Source organism: Notechis scutatus, chromosome 2 (assembly GCF_049901735.1).
Source record: "Notechis scutatus isolate UNSWTSFEM ecotype Mainland chromosome 2, rNotScu1.2, whole genome shotgun sequence".
NCBI lineage: Eukaryota > Metazoa > Chordata > Lepidosauria > Squamata > Elapidae > Notechis > Notechis scutatus.
This window is the reverse complement of record NC_142010.1, coordinates 93,754,101-93,780,696: the sequence shown is the minus strand read 5'-3', so window position 1 is coordinate 93,780,696 and position 26,596 is coordinate 93,754,101. Positions and strand designations below refer to the sequence as shown.

General features: G+C 38.5%; 1 protein-coding gene across 1 annotated transcript in view; it reads right to left on the bottom strand.

Annotated features, from left to right (window-relative positions):
• SLIT3 (slit guidance ligand 3) overlaps positions 1–26,596 on the bottom strand; it is a 519,460-nt gene that overhangs the window by 449,211 nt on the left and 43,653 nt on the right. Inside the window, exon 4 of the mRNA XM_026688600.2 lies at positions 4,020–4,091. Coding sequence (XP_026544385.2) covers positions 4,020–4,091 — 72 coding nt within the window. The remainder of the gene's footprint in view (positions 1–4,019; positions 4,092–26,596) is intronic.

Here is a 26,596-nt window from a genome sequence, read left to right as displayed (position 1 = left end):
GAAAGTGAAGGGCCTTAGAGCAAACAAGCTAACTGAAAATGGAGCATTGGTATATCCATAACCAAGCCAGGAGATAAGAGGCAAGACGTTCACTACTATGTAAGTATAAGAGAAAAATTCTGGAATTAATATATACGGGTTGATTGCTATATTCAGCAATAGCCAATCTTGGTTATTTAAAGCTTGCATCTGCAATTCAAGCATGAACCTATCCAAGTCACGTGTCTAACTTTTCTTCTGTAAGCTTCAGAATGCTGGTTGAGTTTCCACAGAAAGATTGATGGCTATATGCTGAGTGAAGTTCTGAAATTCTTCACTTGTGAAACATGAAATGCCAATTTTGGTTTGATCAGATGGGTAAACATTGAATGCTAACTAGTCATTTCTTATTACTTCATCCTTTGCATAAATGCATTTATTACACAAATATGAATCCAACAATGGGAATGTCTATTTTAAGACATGTAAATTCTCCAGAGACTGATTTCCAGAAAATTTGGCTTTGTTTCTTGAAACTCTACGATTTAAGTCAAATACTTGGTATGGGAACGAAATATAAACATTATTCAAATATGTCAGAAACTTTTTTTTCTTTTAACATCACAGACAAGGAAGATACTGTTCTATAAATAACATACAGCAAAGCAACAAAATGACCTTGGAAGAAAATGCAAACATACAATGCATAATTTCTGGAGTTCTCCTCCTAGCAGTGTATGAATCAAACTAATTTAACAGAACTCTTTGCATTCCTTTTTAAGGTTGATTTTCCTCTATATTCCCATCCATAATATCAAACAGATGTCACCAAAGGACATGAAAATAATTATAGAAGCCTCAGACATTTTCTATAATTTGAAAGACACTGCAACTGTATTGCCCGTTTCTTTTAACTGATTTTTGTTTTAATTGGCCAGTTGAAGGATAAAACTGTTCTTCATAACTTTACAGGTATTTAAATAGCTTGTCAAGGGCTTGTTTTCATTCCATTTCCCCACAAAATACAGGAAAATTTATTTAAACTATTATTGACAATATAAATTATTATTGAAAATCCAGGAAAGACTATCCCAATAAAATGGCACTTTGTAATTTTCAAATCGTCATTTTTATATCACAAATACAGATGGAAATTTAACCATATACTGTTGGTGATTTTTTTTTTTTTTTACTGAAGGTACATCCTAATTTTTTTAGATAAATAATCACCTGCAAATAATTGTTGCAGGTATTTTGGCTGGAAAAAAATAAAGTGAACTTATCAACTGGAAGCAGATGGGAAATATGAGCTAGCTTCATACCATTGAGTCATTCATTTACTGAGACAATCAGGTTATCAATACTGTGTACACACATGCACACATACACACAGAGTATCCAGGATACAGCCAAGCTGTATATTAGGACAAATTACATAGATGAACCTTTTATATAAAACAGAATAAAATACTGAAATACAATAAGTGACTTTTAAAACAAAAGTCTCATGGTTGTTGAAATTATATAAAATATTTTGTATAATTTGGTATTATAATGCAAATTATAATTAGACCTTTTATCTTGATCTACAGGTGAAACTCAAAAAATAGTGCAAAAGTTCATTTATTTCAGTAATGCAACTTAAAAGGTTAAACTAATATTTGAGATAGACTCATTACATGCAAAGCAAGATAGTTCAAGCTGTGATGTGGCATAATTGAGATGATTATGGCTTACAGCTCATGAAAACCCCAAATCCACAATCTCAGAAAATTAGAATATTGTGAAAAGGTTCAATATTCTAGGCTCAAAGTGTCGCACTCTAATCAGCTAATTAAGCTATAACACCTGCAAAGGGTTCCTGAGCCTTTAAATGGTCTCTCAGTCTGGTTCAGTAGGAAGCACAATCATGGGAAAGACTGCTGACCTGACAGTTGTGCAGAAAAACATCATTGACCCTCTCCATAAGGAGGGAAAGCCTCAAAAGGTAATTGTAAAAGAAGTTGGATGTTCCCAAAGAAAGTTATGTGGAAGGGAAAAGTGTGGAAGGAAAAGGTGCACAAGCAGCAGGGATGATCACAGCCTGGAGAGGATTGTCAGGAAAAGGCCATTCAAAAGTGTTGGGGACTTTTACAAGGAGTAGACTGAGGCTGGAGTCAGTGCATCAGGAACCACCACACACAGACGGATCCCGGACATGGGCTTCAAATGTCGTATTCCTCTTGTCAAGCCGAACAACAAACAACGTCAGAAGTGTCTTACCTGGGCTAAAGAAAAACAGAACTGGTCTGTTGCTCAGTGGTCCAAAGTCCTCTTTTCTGATGAGAGCAACTTTTGCTATCTCATTTGGAAACCAAGGACCCAGAGTCTGGAGGAAGAATGGAGAGGTACACACTGCAAGATGCTTGAAGTCCAGTGTGAAGTTTCCACAGTTTGGGTTGATTTGGGGAGCCATGTCATCTGCTGGTGTTGGTCCACTGTGCTTCATTAAGTCCAGGGTCAATGCAGCCGTCTACCAGGAGATTTTGGAGCACTTCATGCTTCCTTCCATAGACGAGCTTTATGGGGATGCTGACTTCATTTTCCAGCAGGACTTAGCACCTGCCCACACTGCCAAAAGCACCAAAACCTGGTTCAATGGCCGTGGGATTACTGTGCTTGATTGGCCAGAAAACTCGCCTGACCTGAACCCCATAGAGAATCTATGGGGCATTGCCAAGAGAAAGATGAGAGACATGAGACCGAACAATGCAGAAGAGCTGAAGGCCGCTATTGAAGCATCCTGGTCTTCCATAACACCTCAGCAGTGCCACAGGCTGATAGCTTCCATGCCACGTGGCATTGAGGCAGTAATTGCTGCAAAAGGGGCCCAAACCAAGTACTAAGTACATATGCATACTTATACTTTTCAAAGGTCCGATATTGTTCTATGTACACTCCTTGTTTTATTGATTGCATGTAATATTCTAATTTTCTGAGATTGTAGATTTGGGGTTTTCATGAGCTGTAAGCCATAATCATCACAATTATGACAAATCATGGCTTGAAATATCTTGTTTTGCATGTAATGAGTCTATCTCATATATTAGTTTCACCTTTTAAGTTGCATTACTGAAATAAATGAACTTTTGCACGATATTCTAATTTTTTGAGTTTCACCTGTAGATGGGAATACAAAGGCATGACCTTGTTTACTTCAAGGACACACTGAACAAATACAGTAGGGGTCATGAGAGGTGATAATAATCACAGCTGTCCTATTGCTATGCAAAATCATTATTGGAATTAAAATCAGTGCTTGTATGGACACCTATTTCCTAAACTCCTACGTCCAAAACTAATTTGTTTCTTCAGACTTCATCACAAATTGCAGCTTTTCACAACATGAGTGAGCTTACCCTCTCCAGGTACTCAATTTCTTTTCTTTTTTTTTAATCTTCTCCTTCCCCAGCGTGTGAAAAATCAGACAAAATGTGGTAGCACCTTTTCAAAGTAATTAATTTTATTAAAAGACATAAGATTTCACGGACTGTTGGTCACCGTCAAATTTTTTGCCACTATAGACTAATATGGCTGTCCTCCTACAATGTGCCAGCATGTGAGGAAATTAAGAAACTTCATACCCAATTTTATTAATCACAGTTTGACATACAGTAATTAATTTTAAGAATGCTTTGTTTGAGGAAAGTCAACATTTGTGAGACTTACAAACCTACTTTGTTCCACCAAACATTTTGAAATTAACTCACAGTGTGTTAATATAAACTGGAAGTAGAAATTTGTGATCTACCGGTACTTGTAGCCATATTAGAAAAGAAAAGAGAAACAAAAACATATCAAAGACAGTTTTGACTTCACAATTAATCTACAGAGTAGTAAAAAGACAAGTAAATGTTTCCCAGCAAAAGATTTTATATAATAAACCAAGACACATTTCAAAATCCACTTCAAGAAGGCATCATACCAAAACCTCACAGCCAAAATTGCTGACTTAAGAACCAAAGCACATGTAGGATGCCAAAAATAAAAACTATACTTACAGTCTGGTTAGCTTCAGCGTGTTCTGAAAAAGCAATTCTGGAAGAACTTGCAGTTTATTTCTGTTCAGGCGTCTAAAGAAAGAAACTCAGTGTTAATAGAAGATCTATGAACATTACCAGAAAGCAGTATGTATTAACACTATTGTTTCAAAGGATATTGCAGACAATTCACAAAAAGTTTTTTTTCTTTTAACAGATTGCTTTTTTCAGAAAATTGTTAAAAGAATAGTTGAATTTGTTTTTTAAAAAAATCAAATACTTTACAATCATCGCAATTCATTTGATATTTTTCTGCTCTTCTCTCCCTCACAGACATATACATATGCATAGTTATTACATGCTTTATTTTTAATAAGTTGAATTGTTATGTATATATATATTTCAGAGAGATCATGTTAAGTGTCCCATTTGGCAGGCCTTAGGCAGCAGACCTTTTCTGTGGTGGCACCTGCATTATGGAATCTTCTTCCCCAGAGGTGAAGTTGACTTTATAACCTCTGAGCTTCCAATGATTCCTTAAGACCTGGTTGTGTTGGCAAGCTTTGAGACTCCAAGGGATAAATAAACTTGTGAGATAACTCCATTATTATTGTTTGTTTAGCTTGTTATAGTTTTTAATGCTTTTTATAATTAATAACAATACTATTAATTATATTAACACTTTTTACTTTTCTAATTAAAACAATAATGTTTTATGCATTTATTTATTGTTTTTAGCTTTGTTAGCCCAGAATTGGTTTTGGTATGATGGACAGCCATATAAATTAGACAAATAAATAAAAATAAATAAATAAAGATGGTTTACTATGTCATGGGAATCCATCAGGGAAATTATTCTAGAAAACTGAATTACATTGTAACACTCCCAATAGAAATTTTGAATTCTACTTTTGTTGACAATCAACAATTTACTTCAAATTATCAGCAAAGGTCCAATCTCCCAAGTGAAAACATCAATGGAATAAGTGGTTGGTTCTGATTTCCCTTCTTATAAACATGTTAGAAGCATTCACCTACTTCTGATTAGGAGAAATGTTGAGATCAGTCCTATATTAGCTGCAATGGCTAAGTAAGCGGCTTTGAAAAGTGTGGCACAATATTATTAGAGAGGTATACTGGCTTCTTCATTAAATTTCAATGAAGTTTCCATCTACAAAGAAACCAGCAAATTATAAGTGTGGTTTTTGCCTTGCCCGCCTCCAATGTGACAATATAGAGGAGCAGAATCTTGCAAACTTAAAGCTGCCATAAAATAAGGCAAGATAAATTTCAAAGCCCGTTCTTGATATTTGTTTATGATGGAGTCAGCATACAGCAACAAAAAACAATGACTCTTATTCAAGCCTATAGAATACTCAGACAAAAGGAAAAGAATTCAAGGTTGTTAGAATAGAACCTTAATTGTTTTTGGCTATGATGTCTGCATGGGTGACACCATCTTCTTTTTTCTGAAAATAACTAGAACATTGTTTTAAGGATGTTCTAAGGATGTTCTACGGATGAAACAAATCTGAAGTACTTTTGCTCGTTGTTATTCTTTGATATTCAAATCCAATTGCAATCTTATATGCAGTGTCATGTAAGTGGGGCTACATATGAAAAACCCCAGAAACTTCAACTGCAGCAGTATGTCAGATTGCTGACAAATTTTCAACTAAGAGAAAAGAGTCAGATCAGCAGTCTGTCAGCTGTGCTAGCTGATAACTGTTTTCAGAGTGCAAAGAGGTGTGAGGTTGAATGTAGCATCTGTCTGCAATTATTTAAAGCAGCCATTCCCAAGGATCATGCAACTTCTTAACAACAGCTGTATAATCCCAAGAAAAATGTGCATAAAGAATCACTACATTCATGGCTCACAAGTGATGAAACACCTTTTTACTCCATTGATTATCCCCTTTAAAGGTCCAAAGTAGAATGGACTCTGACTGCCGTTCTCATCTGAATGTCATAAATTTTTTTAAAAGCTCCTGTGCTCCCCTTATATATGTGCACCACTGGTTTCACAACATGACCTGTAGCAGCATACAAAAAGAATTTTTGCTCTTGTATGCATAGTGTACTCAGCCGCAAAACTCTTTAACTTTCTTTCTGCTGTCAGCTTAAAAGATTCATTTCCCAACAAGCATTTAACTCTACTATTGGATACTCCGATTTATTGACCGCTGATTTTAGATTGGTAATTTGCTGCTACTGCTTTTGCATTATTCTTTTTTAGAAAAACATGAAAGCAAATATTCTTTTATTGCACATTGCTGTAAGTAACATTCTTTTCTGAAGCTAAATAATGGGGGATAAAACAAATCTAAAAGGAATAAAAAAATTTTTTTTTTTTTAGAAAAAATAGAAAAACCCCTTCAGTTTAGATTCTGTTCCAAATGAATCACTTCACCACTTCGGCTAGCCAGCGTTGCCAGCCCATCAAGCCCTTGCCACCTCAGAAACAAAAAGTTGCAACTTTGCTAAAGGAGTGGAATTACCCAGTGGCTAAAAAGAGTTATTAGATCCAGGAGTGGCTTTTGGTGGTCGGTTCTTAGCTGGAAATGAGCCTCCTGAGCATCCCCAAGAGTGTCATGTCCTGCCAGAGCTCATGAACTTTGTGGTTTGCATGTTTCCTCTACAAAAAGAAGAAATAGAAAAAAGTACCAGTCTCATCTTTTTAACCATAATTATCTGTTAGTAGCGTGGGACAGTTGTTTCTGCTTTCTAATCCTATTTTATCAGTTTGCATGAGATGCTGGAGCAGAAAACTTTTATCAGATTTAAAATATATGCCTTTTCAAGTTGTTCATCAAAATATATTTAGATACATGTCAATTAGTATGCACCCCCTTTTTTTTAGAGAAGGTACAAGCTCATGTTTTGTATGGAGGGAGGTATTTTTTCCTGCCATGGAAATCCGTTCAGAAGGCAGAGAAACTTACCAAACCACTCTCTGTTAGAGATAGCAAAAATAATTAGTAATCTTCAAACATGGGGCCCAATTATCACCTCTAGCATTCCTTATTACTGCTCCTGCTGATGGTGCTACAAGATATATTTATTTGCTTGATTATACTCTGCCTTTCTTCCAAGAGTTTGACAGAGCTTATGTAAGGATTTACTTTCACCTTATCAAGCAAGAACAATTCTGTAAGGTAAACTGAATTGAGAAAGAATGACTAGGCCCAAATCAGCCTGTGAATTTCCATGGTGAAAGGGGATTTGAACCTGGATCACCTCATTGTAAGTCCAACCCTTGCCAGCTAAAACTCACTGGCTGCAGCCCCAGAAACTAAAGGAATGGTCTAGGTCTCTGCGCCCCTATTTTTATATACAAAGAGCCTTCTTTGCCCTTGCCCATTAAAATTTTAAAGGGTTAAGGTAAATGTGTTTCATTCAGGATAGGAAAGAATGAACTGGCAACAGAGAAGGATTCTCTCACCTAAATGACTGTTTATTCTCCCCATCAGGAGCAGGGAGGAAGAACAAAATGGTTTTTGAAGCAAGTGCCAAATGAGGTTACACATCTCTAACTAGGCTATCTTTCCATTTGTGTAAGGCAGGGCTGTAAAATTCATGGCCCATGGGCCGAATGCACCACTTGCTGACCACGCCCACCCATTTTAGCAAAGGGGGGAGTGATATATCACGTCACACCGCTGTGACAGACGTGAGTTTGACACCTCTACTGTAAGGCAACACTTAACACACACACACACACACACAGAATTGATTATCTCATACCAAGTACTATAGATAAACGTTTCCAATTTTGAAATTCCTTGCACTATTTATAGATACTCATATCAATGAAATATGCATGGATTTGTTTTTTCAGTCATATGATAATGATCTGTTAGTCCAAAAACTTTTCATCTCATCTCCTTGGAACTATAGCAGAATTATATTATTGTAGTCTGGACTTAGTCTGGAATAATCAATGTTCTGGCTTCTTTGGTATGTTATTAAATTATCAGATTCTCCTTTTGATGTTTTTCTAATTGTTATTTAAATTTATTTTAAAAATAGCAATCTACTAATTTATTGCTTTAATTTAAGATTAATTTATTAATTATTAATAATCTAAGATTAATGTATTAATTTAAGAAGTTTAATTTTTTAAAGTTCATTAAATGTAAGATATAAAACTATTCAATACAAATTCCTAAAAATTTCTTATTACTGATCTGAGTTTTATGAAAAACACGATATTAGATGACTGATGAAATAGCAAAATTACATCTTTCTTACATCATCCCAAGTTTTTCCCTGCCTCAATGATTTCAAATATATATTTTGCATTGGACAATATATCTAGGATAGTGTATTGGAACTGCAGCCTTTCTTCATAGGACCCAAGAAAGCAAGTTAAATTAACATCTCAGGACAAACTTTGGCACCGAAGTGTGACTAACAGAAGGTGGGCTAATGTTTACATTAATGTGTTTAAAAGTAACAAAACAAAATCAGAATACCTTCTTTAGCTTCCAATCCATCTGCTTTTCAACAGAAGTGTGGAATGTAGTATTTGAGACAGCAGTGCTTTCTTTATAAATGAAATAAATGTAACCATTGGGAACATCTGGTTATAACTTTATTATTGTTTAGAGGGTTTGATAAGTGACAAGAACTCGCCCTTAGCTGCATGCTATTTATACATAACCTAATGGTAAATTATAAAATTCATTTAGTTAATTATGAAATTCATTATCTCAATATCTACAGGGTTTTTTGAAAAGCAAACTAATAACTGTCAAGATATATTAATATGTGAAACTGAACATCAAACTCCAAGTGGTTTATAGTTTAACAAGCTATTTTATATAATCTCTACTCCTTTCCCAGAGAAACTGTTGGAGTCCAATTAATGTTTATACAGAAAACCAATATGCCAGCCCTGACAAAGTTAATTTGTTGAAATTGAAATTGTTTAAAATAGTACAAAGACTTTTAAAAGAATATTTACTGAGACAATTTGGAGCAATGAAAAATGAACATGTAGAGAGAACAGATGCTGGAAATAAACACATGTGAAGCAGGATCAGAGTCTATAGGGGAAGGTGTATCCCAAGATTGAATTAAAAATATTGGGAGTAACTATTCTTCCTCTTCCTCAATGATTGGAATGAAACAGAGTTAGGGATGCAGATGAAACTGCATATTGTAAATTTATTTTTCCTTTTCTTCTCCTTAGTGACTATGGGGGGTGTGTGTTTTGATCTCTACATTTCTAGCAAGAAGTAGGTGTGGCACTATATTATTTTTAATATGTAAATTTCAGAGTCAAACAGAGTTAATTCACACATTTATGGAAATGACAAAAGGATAAAGTGCACCATTTAAAAAAATATTTTCTATCTTGATGCAAATTTATTTCTACTTATATTTCTGCTCTTATCCAGTCTGCAGATAGTTTCCCAATCACCCTATTTAGATGACTCATTGTTTGAGGGGATCATGAGCTGCGGGATCCTCTGCATAGCCACTATGAGGAATATTTTAGTTGTTTGATGGATAAACTTACTTGATGACTTTGTCTGGGCAAGTCCTGTCAACATGCCTAGACACAATCTTGCCAGTTTAACTGGGAAGCTGTAACTTCCAGGGAAATGGACAGATTGCTTCAGACTGCAAATCCAACCAATTGCTTAATAGATCCATGGCCTTCTACTTGTAAAAGTCATCTACAAATAAGCAGCTGGGTCCATGTGTTGATATCAGTTTTCTCCAGAGATAGGGCATATTCTGCTGGCCTTACAGGAGGAAGAGGTATAATCTCTCCTCCATAAACAATTGCTGGACCCCCAATTTTCATCCAGTATCCAACCTTTCCTTTTTAGGAAAGTTTGTTGACAGGCATGATATTCCCCTCTGAAAAAAAAATCGGGCTGGCCAAAAGAGACCCCCACCGCGCGCCAAGAAATTGCCTGCCCGCCTGCCGCCACCCGCCCGCCCGCCCGCCGCTCGCCCGGCTCCGCCGCATTGCCCGGGCGATTCCTAAAATTCAGAATTCCGATTTTAATCGGAAAAATATCATGCCTGGTTGAGAAAGTTATCAAGCTGAAGCTCAAAAAAGCCCTGGAGAAAAAAGGACTCATTTCAATCAGGTTTCAGACTAGGGCATAAAACAGAGACAGCAGTGGTCACACTTGTTCATGACTTCTGGTGGAAGCAGGATAGAGATGATGGCACTGCGCTAATTCTTCTTGATTTCATAATAGCTTTCAAGTGTCATATCTCTGCAGGTGGATCAATTGGTGGATTTTGTTTGGATGGAAGGGATTTGAATCTGAGATCTCCTATTGACCATGTTTTTTAAAAGCCACAGGCATTGAATTAGGATGGGTGGTGAGCCTAGTAGAGAATTCTCTGTATTAGTCTGGATGTTTTTTTCATCTGGACATATACCTTTCTTTTCCTTGTTTTATTGTTCTTCTGTTCTAGTTTGTTTTTTAACATCAGTCAGGCTGATTATGGAATTTGGCAGCTTGCTAAATTTGAAAGACAAATGGCAAATAAATAAACTGTCCAGTATTCATATTGATCTTATGCTTAAATATTCATGGTTTCTCATATCAAAGCCAGATTTATCTCATAGGAACCAGTATTGTTTGGATATCAAACTATTTAAATGCAACTTATCAAGCACCAAAGTTCATCAAACTAACAAATTGGGGCCAATTAAATCAAAAACTAATTGACCACTAACTACAATTTTCATTTTTTGGGTGCCATATATTTAAGCCCACATTAGAATTACCAAATAGCTAAATAAATAACTAAATAAAAATAAACTAAATAAAATAAAATAATTTGTAACTAGAAGTTATATGGTATGTGTAAATATTTGGGGGACATAAAGATACAGATACAGATATGTATAATCAGAGTTGGAAGGGACCTTGTAGGTCATCTAAAGAGATGGAGGGGGCTGTCTGGCCTTTTTCTTTGCACCTCCCCGAAAAAATTCAGGGATATTTCCCTGTAATAGGAATAAAAGCTTCAAAAAAAGTGTGGGGGCAGTTATGACAAAAAGAGAAAAAATTATATACCTCACCTCCTGCTAGTCAGGCTTCCTGGCTATGGATTGTTTTTCTTGTGGTAGGTTTACATACTATCCTATACCAAAAAATAAATACCTTATGGATTAGCAATAATATGTAGACCAGGTTAAAATACCAGCTATTTTGAAGATTAATGTAGTTACAGCAGGAGAAAAATTCTAATCTAATATTTTTTATATCTTTATCTTGGAAATAACTTCCAAATTTAACCTCCTGCTTTCATCATAATCTTATACTGTCTCTAAGCCACAGATATTTTGTTTTACTTGATTGCTGGCTGTATTTTATGTATATGCTAAAGGGAACATGGGCTTGTTTTACACAGCTCAGTGCCAGAAATGTCACAAGTGGTCTAAATCTATGAAACAGCTAAAAATTGAGGATTATCTTTCCTTTGAATATTATTAAGTAGCCAAATAGCAAAAACATTTAATGAAGCCTCGTATCATCCTGGCTTCAGTTTATCAAATTACTCATTTTACATCTTTCCTCCATTCTAAACGTCAGAAATTATATGAATACGTAAAGCCACAAAATGTAAAACTTATTCAGTGGAAACATGATTCATCTCATGTGCAAAACTAGCTTATTTCCAGTTGTAAGTGCAAAATGAGTTTTATACAAAACATGACTGCTTTCATCTTTTTGCTACTGATCCCCCTTTGCAAGTCACAATCCTTGTTTATTACTAAAGCGTTATCCACTTTTAGCATAAAATTTGAAGCTTGTTCATTTTAGATCATTTCCTTTCATTTTAAAATAATGTTTAAAAAGGTTCAGATAAAATACTGAGATGACTCAGTTTTCACTTTCAACTACATGACAAATAGAACAATAATAAATTGATCTATCAATTATACAGAATTATTTTTGCAAGCTGTTTTGTTAACAATTCTACAAAAACTTATGTATTTTTTTTTATTCAACCATTGCACACCTAAAAAAAAATATGACAAAATTCCAAATAGTGTCTCTATGAACTATAATTTGGAAATTGACTTGATAAGATAGAAAAGTGTGAGTTACACAGCATTACCATCAGATGGATTATTAACTAGCTGATCAACTGTACTCCCCCTACCTGGAGGGAAGTATCCTAAGGCTCTGTTTTAGGCCTTCTTAAATAATCAATGATTTAGACAGGGGATAGAAAAGGAACTCATCAGATTTGCAGACAATACCAAGCTGACAAGAATAGCCAGCACTCCAGAAGATAGGAGAAAGCTCTCAACAGACTAGAACTCCGGGCCCTATCTAACAAAATGCAATTCAATGGTGAGAAAAGTAAGGTTTTACATTTTGGCAAGAAAAACCAAATGTATAGGCACCGAATAAATGGTACTTGGATAAGTAGTATCTTTGAGAGGGGCTAGCAGTGTGGGGGGGGAGCCAACACAGTCCTAGACTGCATTAACAGAGAAATAGAATCAAGATCACATGAAGTGTTAGTACCACTTTATAAGACCTTGGTAAGATCACACTTGGAATACTGCATCCAGTTTTGGTCATCATGGTGTAAAAAGATGTTGAGATTCTAGAAAAAGTACAAAGAGCAATAAAGTTGATTAGAGAACTAGAGGCTAAAACATGAAGAATCGTTGCTGGAACTGGATATGTCTAGTCTAATGAAAAGAAGGACTAGGGGTAACATGATAGCAGTGTTCCAATATCCCAGGGATTGCCACAACAAAGTCAAGCTGTTCTCCAAAGCACCTGAGGGCAGGACAAGAAGCAAGGAGAGAAGCAACTTAGAACTAAGGAGAAATTTCCTGACAGTTAGAACAATTAATCAGTGGAATGACTTGTCTCCAGAAGCTGTGGGTGCTCCATCGCTGGGGTTTTTAAATAAGAAATTGGACAACCGTTTGTTTGAATTGAGTAGGGTGTTGAACTAGAAGATCTCCATGGCCCATTCCATACCTGTTATTCTGTTAAGTCAGATAAGTTGATTTGAGCCAGAAAGTAAAGTAAGACAAAAACAATGTCCTCTTCTGATATCCAGGCAAAGACCAGCTTGTCCAAAGCAAAAACTTCATGCCAGGATGGTATAGAAACCATAAACCTTCTTCTTCTTCTTCTTCTTCTTCTTCTTCTTCTTCTTCTTCTTCTTCTTCTTCTTCTTCTTCTTCTTCTTCTTCTTCTTCTTCTTCTTCTTCTTCTTCTTCTTCTTCTTCTTCTTCTTCTTCTTCTTCTTCTTCTTCTTCTTCTTCTTCTTCTTCTTCTTCTTCTTCTTCTTCTTCTTCTTCTCTTCTCCTTCTCTCTCCTTCTCCTTCTCCTTCTCCTGAACTACTACTACTTCTTCTTCAGAACTTCTTTTTCTTCTTCTTCTTCAGAACTTCTTCCCATTTATGATCAATCTCCCTCCCTCCCTCCCTCCCTCTCTCACACACGCACACACACCCACACACCCACCTTCAAAGTAGCCCAGGTCAAGAAACAAATATTGCAAGGATTACTGGAAGCCTCTTTATGGTTTGGGGGTAGTTTCTTTCCACACTCAAAAAAGAATCAAGGCAGGGTTGTTTTGAGTCTCTTTATTATGCTTAACCTTACTTTTATTTGCTATTAGTTCTTGTATGTATTTGCCAACTTTATCTCTTTTCTTCTCTACACACTTCAATATTGTCTGAACAATTTAAATCATGGCCTCCACTTGTATGCAAAACAGATTTTGAAACCACATGTTCATCATCTCCATTTTCAAATGGTTGCTTTTTATAAACCAGATAACAAGAAAATGATGGTGTTTGAGACAAGAAAGGCCAGTGAAGGTGGTACCCAAACACACTTCTTTTTTATGCATAGCCTGACTTGATGCAAAGGTGTAATATCGAGATAAACATGGCCTAGAAACACTGCAGATAGTGTTTCCTGACAATACAGCTCATAACGGGGGTGAACAGGTATATCTGTATTCCATCCTACCCTTATCTGCTTAGCTACATTAATAGCTATAGAGTCTCAGCAGTATTGGAGGAATGGATGACTGTGAACGAACCTAATGTTCAGAATTAACACAAATCACCAAGTAGTTAAACCAGAATAGGCTCATTATGATGGAATTTGTCTGCTTTGTACATATATATTTTAGATATTAAGTATTGGAAGGATGAATGAATGCACATTTTCACCTAGTAAACAGATTAAGCAGCTCCTTTTTGAAGGATTTGTGATTGTAGATTAAGTTGTGGACATGTAGAAAGTGTATGCAATGTCTCAGACATGACCAATTCACACACTACAAACGAAAGAGGAGAAGGAGCAGAATTGATCTTGAAAGATTGTTATTATAGCCAAGCTAAATAAATGTAGTCCATAGAGTTTGTTTCTGGATATGGTCTGCCTCAGAGAGCTGAACTGAATCCAACATTCTTTAAAGTTAACATGAAAATATGTTAGAAAGTCCAGGGTTATGTTCTGAAAACTATTTTTTTACAAGAACAAGAAAGAGTAACTATGATTTAATTTATGGGCTTGGATATTATCTGAGGTTATAGTACACTCCAGGAAAAGGAAATATCTATGTAAACATTAGTTATAACTGTAGTCATACTTTTTTTTTTTTCATTTGATGCTGTCTTAACTGAAGACCATCTCTACCCTTATATCATTTCCACTCCATGGAAGGAAAATAACTGTCAACTCTGGTAAACTAAATGTAATTATGATTATAATATGAGAGGTGTACAATTATTATTACTTAAATTAATATGCTATTCAACTTCCAGTTGAAAACTAAGAAGGACTTTCCTGCTATGGTTGGATTATTGAGAAGCTCAGGGAGATGAGCAGCAAAAATAAGATCTTTTGTCATTCTGGTTGCATCTGGTTGTATCTCTGAGACTGTGAATTCTGAGGAAGTGGCTAGTGTTTTCTATAGGGTCAGCTCCAACACTGCCCATTTAGAACCCTACTTCTCATGGTTGCTTGGGGTCTCTATCAGTGGCGGGATTCAAATTTCTTTAATACCGGTTCTGTGGGCATGGCTTGGTGGCTGTGGCAGGGGAAGGATACTGTAAAATCTCCAGTCAGAGGTGGTATTTTCTGCTTCTCCAAACTATTCAAAATTTCCGCTACCAGTTCTCCAGAACTGGTCAGAACCCGCTGAATACCACTTCTGGTCTCTATGATATAAAGTCGGATTCCTGCAGTAATCAATGCTTCTTTGAATGAGGTATCAATGCCTCTTCTGCTCAAATTCCCTCTATCTCACTGTTGTGGATAATTTTAGACCTGTCTATTACTTATCCTTTTTAGGAAATGGTTGTGGGAAGAGAGGTAGCCTTAAAGCTCCAGAAGAGATGTATACAAATTTAGGTCTGGTCCTGAGAAGTGGGTAGGAGAGGAAGATCAGTTACTCAGTTCCAGGAAAGTAGAAAGCCTGAGAAACTCAGAATAGCCCCAATTCAACTTTCTGGGTCTTAAAAAAATTGAAAGATTTGAACAGAATTGTGCCTTTCTTTCTTTCTTTCTTTCTTTCTTTCTTTCTTTCTTTCTTTCTTTCTTCTTTCTTTTTCTTTCTTTCTTTCTATCTTACAACTGCAAATGTATTAAGACCCTGTTGATATATGCTAAGCAATAAAATAGCATTCTTGGAGTCCCCAGTCTCTGATCCTTGATCTGGCCTATGTCAGCTTGAGGAAACAGATTATTTGGACCCTTGTAAGTCAGGCTGCACACCAGGATATAGCATGGAAACTGTGTTGGTCATGTTTGTGGATGACCCACAGGGAGTCCAGAGTGGGGGAAGTGTACTGGTCCTCTTTGACCTTTTGCTTTTGACTAGTAGCTTTTGATCCATTTCTGAGAGACTGGAATACATGGCATTGTTTTGCAGTTGTTTCATTTTATCAATCCGTGATGTGAAGAAGGAATTATCTATGTGTAGAGAGGACTGCTTCTGTTATGTGGAACACCTCAGGGCACTCTTTTCTTGTATTCCTATCTCTTTTTAATACTGTATTTACATGTCTCCAGGACATATCATTTGTCAGTCCTGGGTTGATTGCTATTAATATGCTAAAGATACTCAGTTATGCATTTTGACCATGTGTTCAATGGTGAATGATGGAGTGCTAAACTAATGCCTGGGCACTATTAGGTCCAGATGAGGAAGAAGATATTTAGTCTGAATCCTTTCAAGATGCATTTAGTCTAGATTTGCAGGCCTAACAATTCCAGAGAAATGCCATCTTTGATTCTGGTCAGCATTGTATGCCCCCATTCCAGAGGTAGTTCATGACCTGGAGATCTTTCTAAATTCACAGCTCTGTTTATGGCTGCTGTGGCTAGAAAAATGTTTGGACAGTTATAGCTTGCAGACCAATTGTGTAGCCCAACCTCTATTGCTCCTTTACACAGGATATTCAGGCAGCTCCACTTCTACTTGGCTTTAAGAAAGGCATTAAGACCCACTAGCAAAGGAGGGGAATGCTTTGACTAGTAATAGATTTGCAAGTGTACAAATGTATTTTGCTAGTTTCATTTTATGATTCTGATTAGTCCTTTTATGTATTTTTCATAATTTGCAAGTGCACAAATGTATTTTGCTAGTTTCATTTTATGATTCTGATTAGTCCTTTTATGTATTTTTCATCTTTCTCTTCTTTTTTATTGATTTTTTTAAATTTTCTGGTTAGATTATTGCTGTCCAGAAGTTTTACTGTATGGAAGTTTTACTGGAATGGAATAAGCAGAATTAAAATCAATAAAATAAATAAGTGATATCTTTTGGGTAGAATAAAATTTATTCATTTGCTTGTGTTTTTACTTTTTTTTAATATATACATTCACTTTATTTTTTTATAATAAACAAAATGTTTATTTTACTATGGAGAAACATTATTAAATTGTTTACATGGTCACTCAGGTATGTCTCCATACACAGAGCCATTAATTAAACAGAAATGGCTTCATTTGTCATGACATTCCACATTTTCATTCCAAGTGGATCAGATCTCTTGAGTATGACAACTAGCCCATGTGCACAGCTTGTACCCTTTCTCATCCACAAGAACTGTTAGGCACAAGAGAGACTGGCTTATCAGTTGTGATAGCTGCTGTCTGTCTGATAGAAACAGTCCTGTCTTTATTTTATTATCTACTGTCAGATCAGCCTATATGTAGTTCTTAAGCCCACACTCACAATCGTTTACAAACTGCTGATGATCAGGCTTAAAAGAAAATGTTCTTCACAAAATCTGTATCTGTCAACTTTGTTTCTCTTTGTTTCTCTACTCCTTGTGCACATTTCCTGTTTATGGACTCTGGAAGCCTCCAGCAAAACAGATTAGGTGTAATCTTCTTTCTAGCAGTGACTTTGCTTTGTCTCAAGGCCAATTATAGCTGACCTAGCAAGAAACTTTATTTGGCATCTCCAATCCCTCCATTCCCAAATACCCATTTGTTAGGATTCTTTTTCCCCCCACTTTCCATAAACACACCAGTGCCCTAGCAACCCCAGTTTGACTTGAAACCAGCCTCTTTAGCATTTCTTTCTCCAACTGTTGACAAACCAGCCAGTCTTGTGTAATCATTGCCTGACTTCTCAGACCTTCCTCTGCTCTATTTCAATACATGATTGGCTGACTATTTACTAGCTATAGTTTATATTGTTGCATTTAATCACGTGCCTTATTCTTCTGTCTTACAACCTAAACTTTTTCCTATATGAACTAAATTAGGCCTTTACTAAAATTTGTTTCACAATTGTCCCCAAAGCAGTCATTTCAGTTGTTTGATTCTTCGCCATTCTCCTCCATGCTGCATCAAGAGCCCAGGATGGGTTGACTCCTTCCTATGACGTCATTCAGCTGAGTCTGTACTAAGATATAAAAGCCAGCCCCCAGAAGAGACCCCAGCTTTTGGCTCAGCTCCCTTCAGTCAGTAGCTGTGTCTCTGAAAGCTTCTGTCAGATAACACTCACCAGCGATCTTCAGTGCCATTTTTCCTCGTTTCAAGCAAGGTTGGGAGCAGCGTTGCCAGAGCGCTGTTCAGGCAAGTTGGGCAGCGTCTGTAGACCTCCCCCACGCCTGCGGTTTGAGCGGTCGTAAAAAGCGATCGGCAAACCGATAACAGCTTCAGCCAGCTGAGGTTCTGTAGATAGCACTCACCAGCGATCTTCAGTACCTTTTTTCCTCGCTTCAGCAGCTCCCAGGATCTGGGCAGCTGCTCTTCCAGGAGAGCAGGGCTCTCTCTCTCCTGCAGCGTTGGGAGCACCGTTGCCAGAGTGCTGTTCAGGCAAGTTGGGCAGCGTCTGTAGACCTCCCCCACGCCTGCGGTTTGAGCGGTCATAAAAAGCGATCAGCAAACTGATACCAGCGTCAGCCAGCTGATCATGTGGCCAGAGGCTGCCCTTTCCTTTGCTGACTTCACTCGGGGCTCTTTATAGCCTAAGGAGAAATTCTTTGATCTCGGAGCCTGTTTCCCATAGTCAGCAGCCATCTTGGATTGAAGCCTTCCACCACGAGGTGAGCGGCCATTTTGTAAGCCCGGGAGCCAATTTATACCCTAAGGGGCTTAATACAAAAAATTTACGAACAGTTTATTTCCATAGTAAGAGCCTTTATTCTTCAAATGGAGCAAGATAAGGGTCAGGCAGAGTTTCCCCCTCCCCCTGTGGAACAGTCTCTTAAGGCAATAAGAGAAAAAGTTGTAGGCAACGCACCCAATCAGTCCAGAGAAAGGTGGCTGCTAAAATCAGAGCTAAGGCTCTAGCCCCTAAGAAGGCAACTCAGGCTGAGTTGAGGGCAGAAAAGCGCAGACATGCAGCCCTAGAGAGGCAGTTCAACAGAACTATTCAACAGAAGAGAGTGCAACTACAGCATGTTTCAGGTGATAACTGTGGGCCCCAGCCAAGCCTTCCCAGGGGAGGAGAAGTTATCTATGAGCCTGTCTCCTGAGGCTTTTGCAGTACAATGATCCTCAGGATCTAAGCAGATCTGGGCCTTATTTCCAACAGGGTTCTGGGCCCTATGCTCCTCCCCCTCCCTCCAAGCCTTGAACCTCTTCTCAATCTAGGCCTGAAGCCACCTTCACTCCCTCAGCAGCGGGCCTTCTGCCTTCTGCCTCCACCTTTGAGCATAGACCAGGGGATATCCAAGGTGTTGTCTCTTTGGCCAATAGGCAGGGATTGGCTGAAGGCTTCAAGCAAATCCTTCGACCTCTGAAAAGGGTTCAGGCCCTTCTGCCTTCTCAATCTATAAGTTGCCTCATCACGCTGATTTACACAGGCCTCAGGACCTCAGGGTCTATTCTTCCCTACCAAAATGGGAGGAGGTTGATGAGGAGGGAAGGGCTTCACCATCTGAACACAGTTACTCCTCTCATTCAGAACATGAAGAGGGCGAGACCTTTAACCAAAATCTTTCAGAGGAAGAGGACTCTCCCAGAGCAGACATCCTCTGCACTGGTCTTCAATCCTTCTCTCTTCAGGCCATTACTCAGCATGGCCTTGGTCACCGCCAAGCTGTCGCCAGAGGAAGTGGCTCCCGAGCCACAAGGAATTCCCTCTAGCCAGGGAGACTCATTCTTCTCCAAGCCTGTAGTGCATGCAGGAGTTTTGCCTTCTCCCACTTTGTTCCTGGACATGGTCAAGGAACAGTGTGCTTCCCCTTCGGCAGGTCCTCGCCCATCTTCTCTGGATAAGCGTTTCTACAATGTCAGCACAGCCCTGGACAATTCCCTGGCAGTGCCTTCTGTTGATATTCCAGTTCTGGCCTCGTTCCCATTTTCTGGCACTCTCACGTGGGCATCCAAACAGTGGCTGCACCAACTCCAGATTAGATTGCCTACATCTGACCTTCAGTCTCACCAAGGCCTTAATAAGATTGTCGCAGCAGCGGAATTCACTGCAGATGCCACTCTCAATTCCGCCAAATTTGCATCTAGGGCCATGGCATCTTCAGTAGCAGCAAGAAGACTGTTATGGCTCAGAAATTGGCAGGCAGAGTCACGCCGTAAATGGAAGCTGGTTTCAGTTCCATTCGCGGGCGATAAGCTTTTTGGCGATGCTCTGGAACCTTATCTCATTGAAACCAGAGATAAACGTAAAATTCTCTCTTCCTCTGGGAAGAGAGCCGACTATCGCCCAGCTCCTTATACTGGTAAACAGCCCTTTCGGGAGGGTGGGGGTCATTCCTGCCATCGCTCTAAGTAATCCCTCGTTCTCCCCACCCATCGGAGGTCGCCTAGCCTTCTTTGCCTCCAAATGGGAGGAGTCAACGGCGGATGCCTGCGTGCTCAGCACTATTAGGTCAGGATTACAATTGGACTTCTTAATGCACCCCCCCCCCAAAAAAAAAAACCTTTTGATCTGTCCTTTCTCTTGGGACATTTCACGGCAAGACCTCATGAATCTGGCCATTCAACTCCTTCTTGAAATCCGAGCTATTCAAACCTGTTCCCCCCTCTCAATGGGGATGTGGGCTTTATTCTCGCCTTTCATCATTCCCAAAGCCTCAGGGGGGGTAGCAAACCATCCTGGATCTAAAATTTCTCAACCAATTTGTAAAATATAGGCTATTTAAAATGCAGACTCTGCATTCTATTTTAGAGAGCGTTCGGGAGGGCGATCTCCTCTCTTCCACTGATCTCATGGAGGCTTACCTCCACATCCCCATTTGGCCTCATCATCGCCAGTTTTTCCACTTCTGTTATCAGAATACCCATTACCAGTGTCGAGCACTTCCCTTCGGCCTCTCATCGGCTTCAAGGGTCTTCACGAAGGTTCTGGCAGCATTGATGGCATCTCTACTTTCTGTTCCAGTGAGGATCCAATGCTACTTGGACAACATTTTGATTCTGTCCTCCTTCATCCATGCAGCCCATTGGGATCTGCAAATTACCCTGTCATATCTCCAGAGCCACGGATTTTTCCACTCCTGTCCACTCTAATGGTTCCTGCTTCCCTACCAACGAGCAGGAACCAGACACTCATCCATCAAGGTCCCACTCCCACCACAAATCCAGAGATCTCTCAATTGGTGGTGCTCCCCGTTAATCTGGAAGGACTCCTTTTCAGGGTCTCAGACAGGCTAGTGATAACCACCGATGCCAGCCTCCTGGGTTGGGGTTCCCATATGCAGGGCCAGATAGCTCAGGACCTTGGTCCAGGTCAGAGCAGGCCCTTCCCATAAATTGGCTAGAGCTAAGAGCCATTTTTCTAGCTCTCAAGCATTTCAGGCACTCAGTGACCGGCTCTCATGTTCTAGTCCTTATGGACAACATGTCTGCCATGGCTCATGTCAACCGGTGTGGGGGGAATGAGGTCCAGTGAGGGGGGAGGTCCAGGTGTTGCTCTGCCCATAACCCCAACCGTAGAGCCTCTCCCCGTCTCCCCCTCCCGCACCATGACTTAGAGCAGCAGTGGCACTCGCTAGATATAGGTAGGCTCTTAGAATTTACATTAAGCGCACTTCCTCCTTCAGGAAGTCTGAAACCATTTTATTTCTTTTTCCCTTCTCACTTGGGGCACAAGGCCTCTTCTCCTACTATTAGCAGGTGGGTCAGATCTTGCATTGAGCAGGCCTACAAAGCTGCGGCCCTTCCGGTTCCTCGAGGTCTGATGATGCACTCTACCAGAAACGCGGCCACTTCGGCTGCCTGGGCGACCCAAGCACCCTTGGAGAAGATCTGTCGTGCAGCCACGTGGATATCTCAGTCTCCTTTCATCAGATACTACCGTCTCGATGTTTTTGTCTCTGCAACTGCAGCCTTCAGCAGACGGGTGCTTCAACGAGTGGTTCAACAGTCGGTGTGATGAGCCGAACGAGGACCCACCCGTGGACATGCAAGCTTTGGTATGTCCCATCCTGGGCTCTCGATGCAGCATGGAGGAGAATGGGCATTGGTAGAAGTTACCCTGAACGCCCTTTCTATCTATGCTACGAGAGAGCCCAGCCCCTCCCTTGATTCATCTGGAGAGGGTAAGTCATATTTCTGTATTCATTTGTGCTTTCAGAGACACCTTTCAGTCTGTCAAGTATCTTCGCCAAAGCTGGGGTCTCTTCCGGGGGCTGGCTTTTATATTTATTTATTTATTTATTTATTTATTTATTTATTTGATTTGCCAATTGTTTACAAGATAATAAGTATAAATGTATACTATGCTCTGGTTAGTAGTGTGATATTACCAGAGAAAAAGCTACGTAGGATTAGGTTAACAACTCTAATGCCTTTTTGGCTATGTAGTTGCAGTGGGCTCTAGCACTTAGATCATTAGAGGTGAGTATTCCAGGTCCTTACAGCAGGGATCCCCAACCTTTCACGCCGCTGCCCGGTTCCGACATCAGCTGGCGCGCGCCCGGTGCGGCAGCGTCAACTGGGCGCCGCCATCTTTTATGACGAAACAGCGCTTCCGTGACGTCACCGGCGCTGTTTGAGTCATAAAAAATGGCGGCGCCAGCGCTTCTGGTGAGCTTTTTCGGTAGAAATGGCTTTCTACCCGGAAAAGCTCATAAGCGCTGGCGCCGCCATCTTTTATGACGAAACAGCGCTTCCGGTGAGCTTTCCAAAAAAGATGGCGGCGCCCAGCAACCAGCGGCCCGGTAAGGCTTGTTCCACGCTCTGCACGTCCGCGGACCGGCGGTTGGGGACCCCTGCTTTACAGAGCTTGAGTCATCAACAAGATCTTGACTATTCAGCTTGTATTTTATTTTCTAGTACAGACTCAGCTAAATGACGTCATAGGAAGGAGTCAACCCATCCTGGGCTCTCTCACAGCATAGATAGAAAGGGCGTTCAGGGTAACTTCTACCAAGGCCCATTTCTGTGCAAATAAACTGCTTGTTTTGTTTACAAAGAACATGTATGCATAATCACAGGATACATTTCTCCTTGACCAGAATATGGAAATTTTCAAGCTTTTGTAGCAGATATGCTGCTACAAATCTCCCCAAATCTTTTTCTTTCCCATAGTTTCTTTCCCCAATTCCACCAATGTTGTCCTCCCATTACATCTAGCATCCAGAAAGCAGCCACATATTTTTTCCCACTCTAAATTCCTCAAGCTATTGTTGTCATTGAAATCTGGCTTTACCCCTCTGAGAGAGCCATTATTATCAGTCTCTGCCTCAAGGGACTTTTAGTGTCTATGTGCATTCTGAAAGCTCTGGCAATAGTATTGGCCTCCTTTTCAAATTCTGAAAAGTTTCAGCATCTATTACATTCCACGTATTCTTCTCTTCCTTCACTGCTTGATATGTTTTCTGCCTTCCTTCCTGGTTGTTGTTAATGATCTTTTCTCCACATATACTTTACTTTGGGTACTGTCTGATCTTGTCTTCAGTGAGAAGACAGCAAGATACACCAGTCTCTCTCCCAGTAAAGCTGTAGAAATTTCAAAACTCTAGGGAATACTCTAAAAGGACTTAAGAATTGTCCCAAATCTCAATAATCTAGCATGCCACATGTATGTTACAATCCAATAGACATACAGTATATGATCTTTAAAAGAGAAGAGGCTGCAAACAGATAGTATTTTGTATGCACCGATACTTCATTATTATCATGATGCCACCAAGCATTTCACAAATGCATACAGTAATCCATATTCTAAATGTAGATGTCATAGTTTTAATCATATTTCAGGAAAGAATAAATAGGAATATACTAAAACTATTACTTCAGTAGTATTATTTATCTCCTGCTTATGAACACCTTCCTTCACTACTATAATTCTTGCTTCTTTTGGAAGCAAAGAAATTGTGGTTTTAAACCCTCTGGACTGTTTAAACATGACCCATATTTGTTTTTCCTTGAGCTCTTATGGGTCAATGACCTACTACACAAATGTTTTTTGATGAAATCAGGATGGCTTATTATTCTATTAGTTAAAATAAGCTTCTGTGCTTTTCTGGCCTACACATATGCACCCATGCGGACCAAAATAATTTCTTAGACTATGCCTGTGGTCTTCCTAGCTGCCCTTTTCCTGAGTTTAGCTTCCTCCTGCGAAGACCTGTTGACAGAGCTGCTAATGGCTTCCTCTGCTGAAGAGGCATCAATTTTTAAAATATTTAGTAAGGAGCAAAGTCTACTCTCATCAACGGAGAGAGATCAAAAGGGTTGTAGGGTTGTAGTTATTGCTAGCTGAAGACAGACACACAATATTATGAATGGAACTCTGTATTATTGTCCTGCCAATCATATTAGCACACTAGTAATGGCAAATAGAAAATACTGGCTAAAAAGTCTGTTTCATTTCCAAACCATATAACCCAAACAATGGTAGCCATAAAGAAAGAACTGCTATTACATCCAAAATATAAGATTTCTCAGTTTAACATACTGCCATTTGGCATTCGTAAATTATTTCTACAAGTTAGTAGATCAAATCAGTTAGGGTAAACCCTTTACAATTTAAACAAGGAAGGGTTTTCCAGATGTTGCTAAACTACAGTACCAAAAGTGGAATGTCTGACATCTTTGGCGTAGTGATTAAGGCATCAGACTGGAAACTGGGACACAGTGAGTTCTAGTTCTTTCTGCCTTGGGCACAAAGTCAGTGGGGGGCCTTGTCACTTCTCTTAGCCCCAGAAAAGAGGCAATGGCAATTTTAAAATCTGGATACACTATCAATTTGCATATATTACAAAATTACTTTAAGAATTATACTTTCTATCGGTTGATTTTTGGAATGAATTTAAGATGTTGATTATCATTCTTAAAAAGGAGCCCCCAACTGACCATCCCACGGGCAACGGTGTTATCACCGGCTATTCCTCAAGCATCTTGATGCTTCCGATATGAATGCAAAATCATTCTTGAAGCTCCTCATAGCTCAGAATTTGGGTAACTTCAGTACTGCCTATTCCCTATCCATTCAATAGGTATGATTGATTGTGTTCATTTTTCTCAAAAAGTGTCATCAGCAGGAATCACAAATGCACCTTTCTCAATTCCTTCAGAGCTTCCTACTAGCCCGAATCCTACTAAAATTTAGGAAAGCCACAAAAAGCTGTCTTCATCAGTCTATGGAAGCTGAGTTGTTATAATACTGTTCTTCTTGAAGTACCTGTTTGTTTAATGCGGCTTATCTTCCTCGGTATATAAATACAGCGTTGGTGTTATTGTATTCTATATCATTGGGTTTCTAAAAAAATATTATCATAATCACTCTTATTGTTTTAACTTGATTTACAGGTGCATGTTGTTCAGAGTTGACAACAATTAAAGTGGCATATAAGCCTCAGTAAAATATGTTGATAATTAATATATTCAAGCTAATACTCTCCAGAAGTTGTAAATGTATACTTTTTTCTTGCTTTATTTTATTTTAAGCTCATTGAAGCAAGAATGGGAAAAACAAACTTGTATTGGGAAAAAATAGTAACTTAGTAAAATTAAAATAGAACTATGCATATCTCATAAAGATTGGCCATCATAAACAATGTTATCTTATTAGAAAAACTTAAAGTGATAAAAGAGTGATTATTTTCAAATACAACTTGATTGTGACCTAAGTGAAGATTATCATGAAACAGATGAACGTTCATTTTTCCTAGTTCATCAACTCTCTTGTTAGTGACTAAATAGGAAATTATTCACAAAGAATTTCATAACATTGCTTTCAAGGAATAAAATATCCTTTGATGCAGTGCATGAAAGTGCTATTTCTTGCTCAGAATATGATTGCTCATATTGCCAATCCTTCTCTGCTAATTGCTGTTTCCTCATTGCTGGAAAAATTCAAGCTGAAACAATCAAAGCATGTTCAGAACAGCAAAGAAAGTTGTATTGAAATATATGGAATCCGTTACCTGCATTTACATCTTTTTCAGAATATCAAATGAGCATGTCTTGGTATAATGCTTTTTTAAAAATTAAGAAAAGAATTTTTTAAAAACCTAATGATCTATAATATGCACTGCCAATCTGTGGACCAAGGTTATATAACAGCTTAAACAAAACCAAGGAAAACTATACAATGTTTCAGGTTACTGCCTGAATGCAATCATTTATGATTTATTCAACAAGCCATTGCTAAATAAATTATAATTTAGTACAACACGTAAGCCTTGTCATATGGACATTTGTCTTAACTTAACTATTCTAATAAGGACATATTTAATAAGAGTACTGAAGTGTTCATACCTCTACTAATGTGGAGATACATCATTTAGCTCACACTCACTCTAGCAGAACCAATAGCACCCTTAGCTGAACATCAGTTTTCTATGATGGAACCATTTCCAAGACTGCATTTTATTCACACATTATAATTCAAGCACTTTTCTGTCTATTAAAATCAATCACTGCAGTATGTTCTGAAACTTATGTGCATCCAGTTGCTTAATCTATGTTACAGTTTTTAGGACACATAAGTCTACAAGTAGGATTTTGGCTCAAACACAATCTATGGGCCTTTTCATATATTAAAATTTTACATGCAGAAACCATGACAAGTCACACATTTTTTTTAAAAAAAATTTGTTTATAGTTTTAGCTTCACTTTAAAGTGGCAAGTAAAATTCCACCAAAACTACACTCATTCAGTATTTTACAGTTTTATGCTTTTAAAATAACCACAAATGA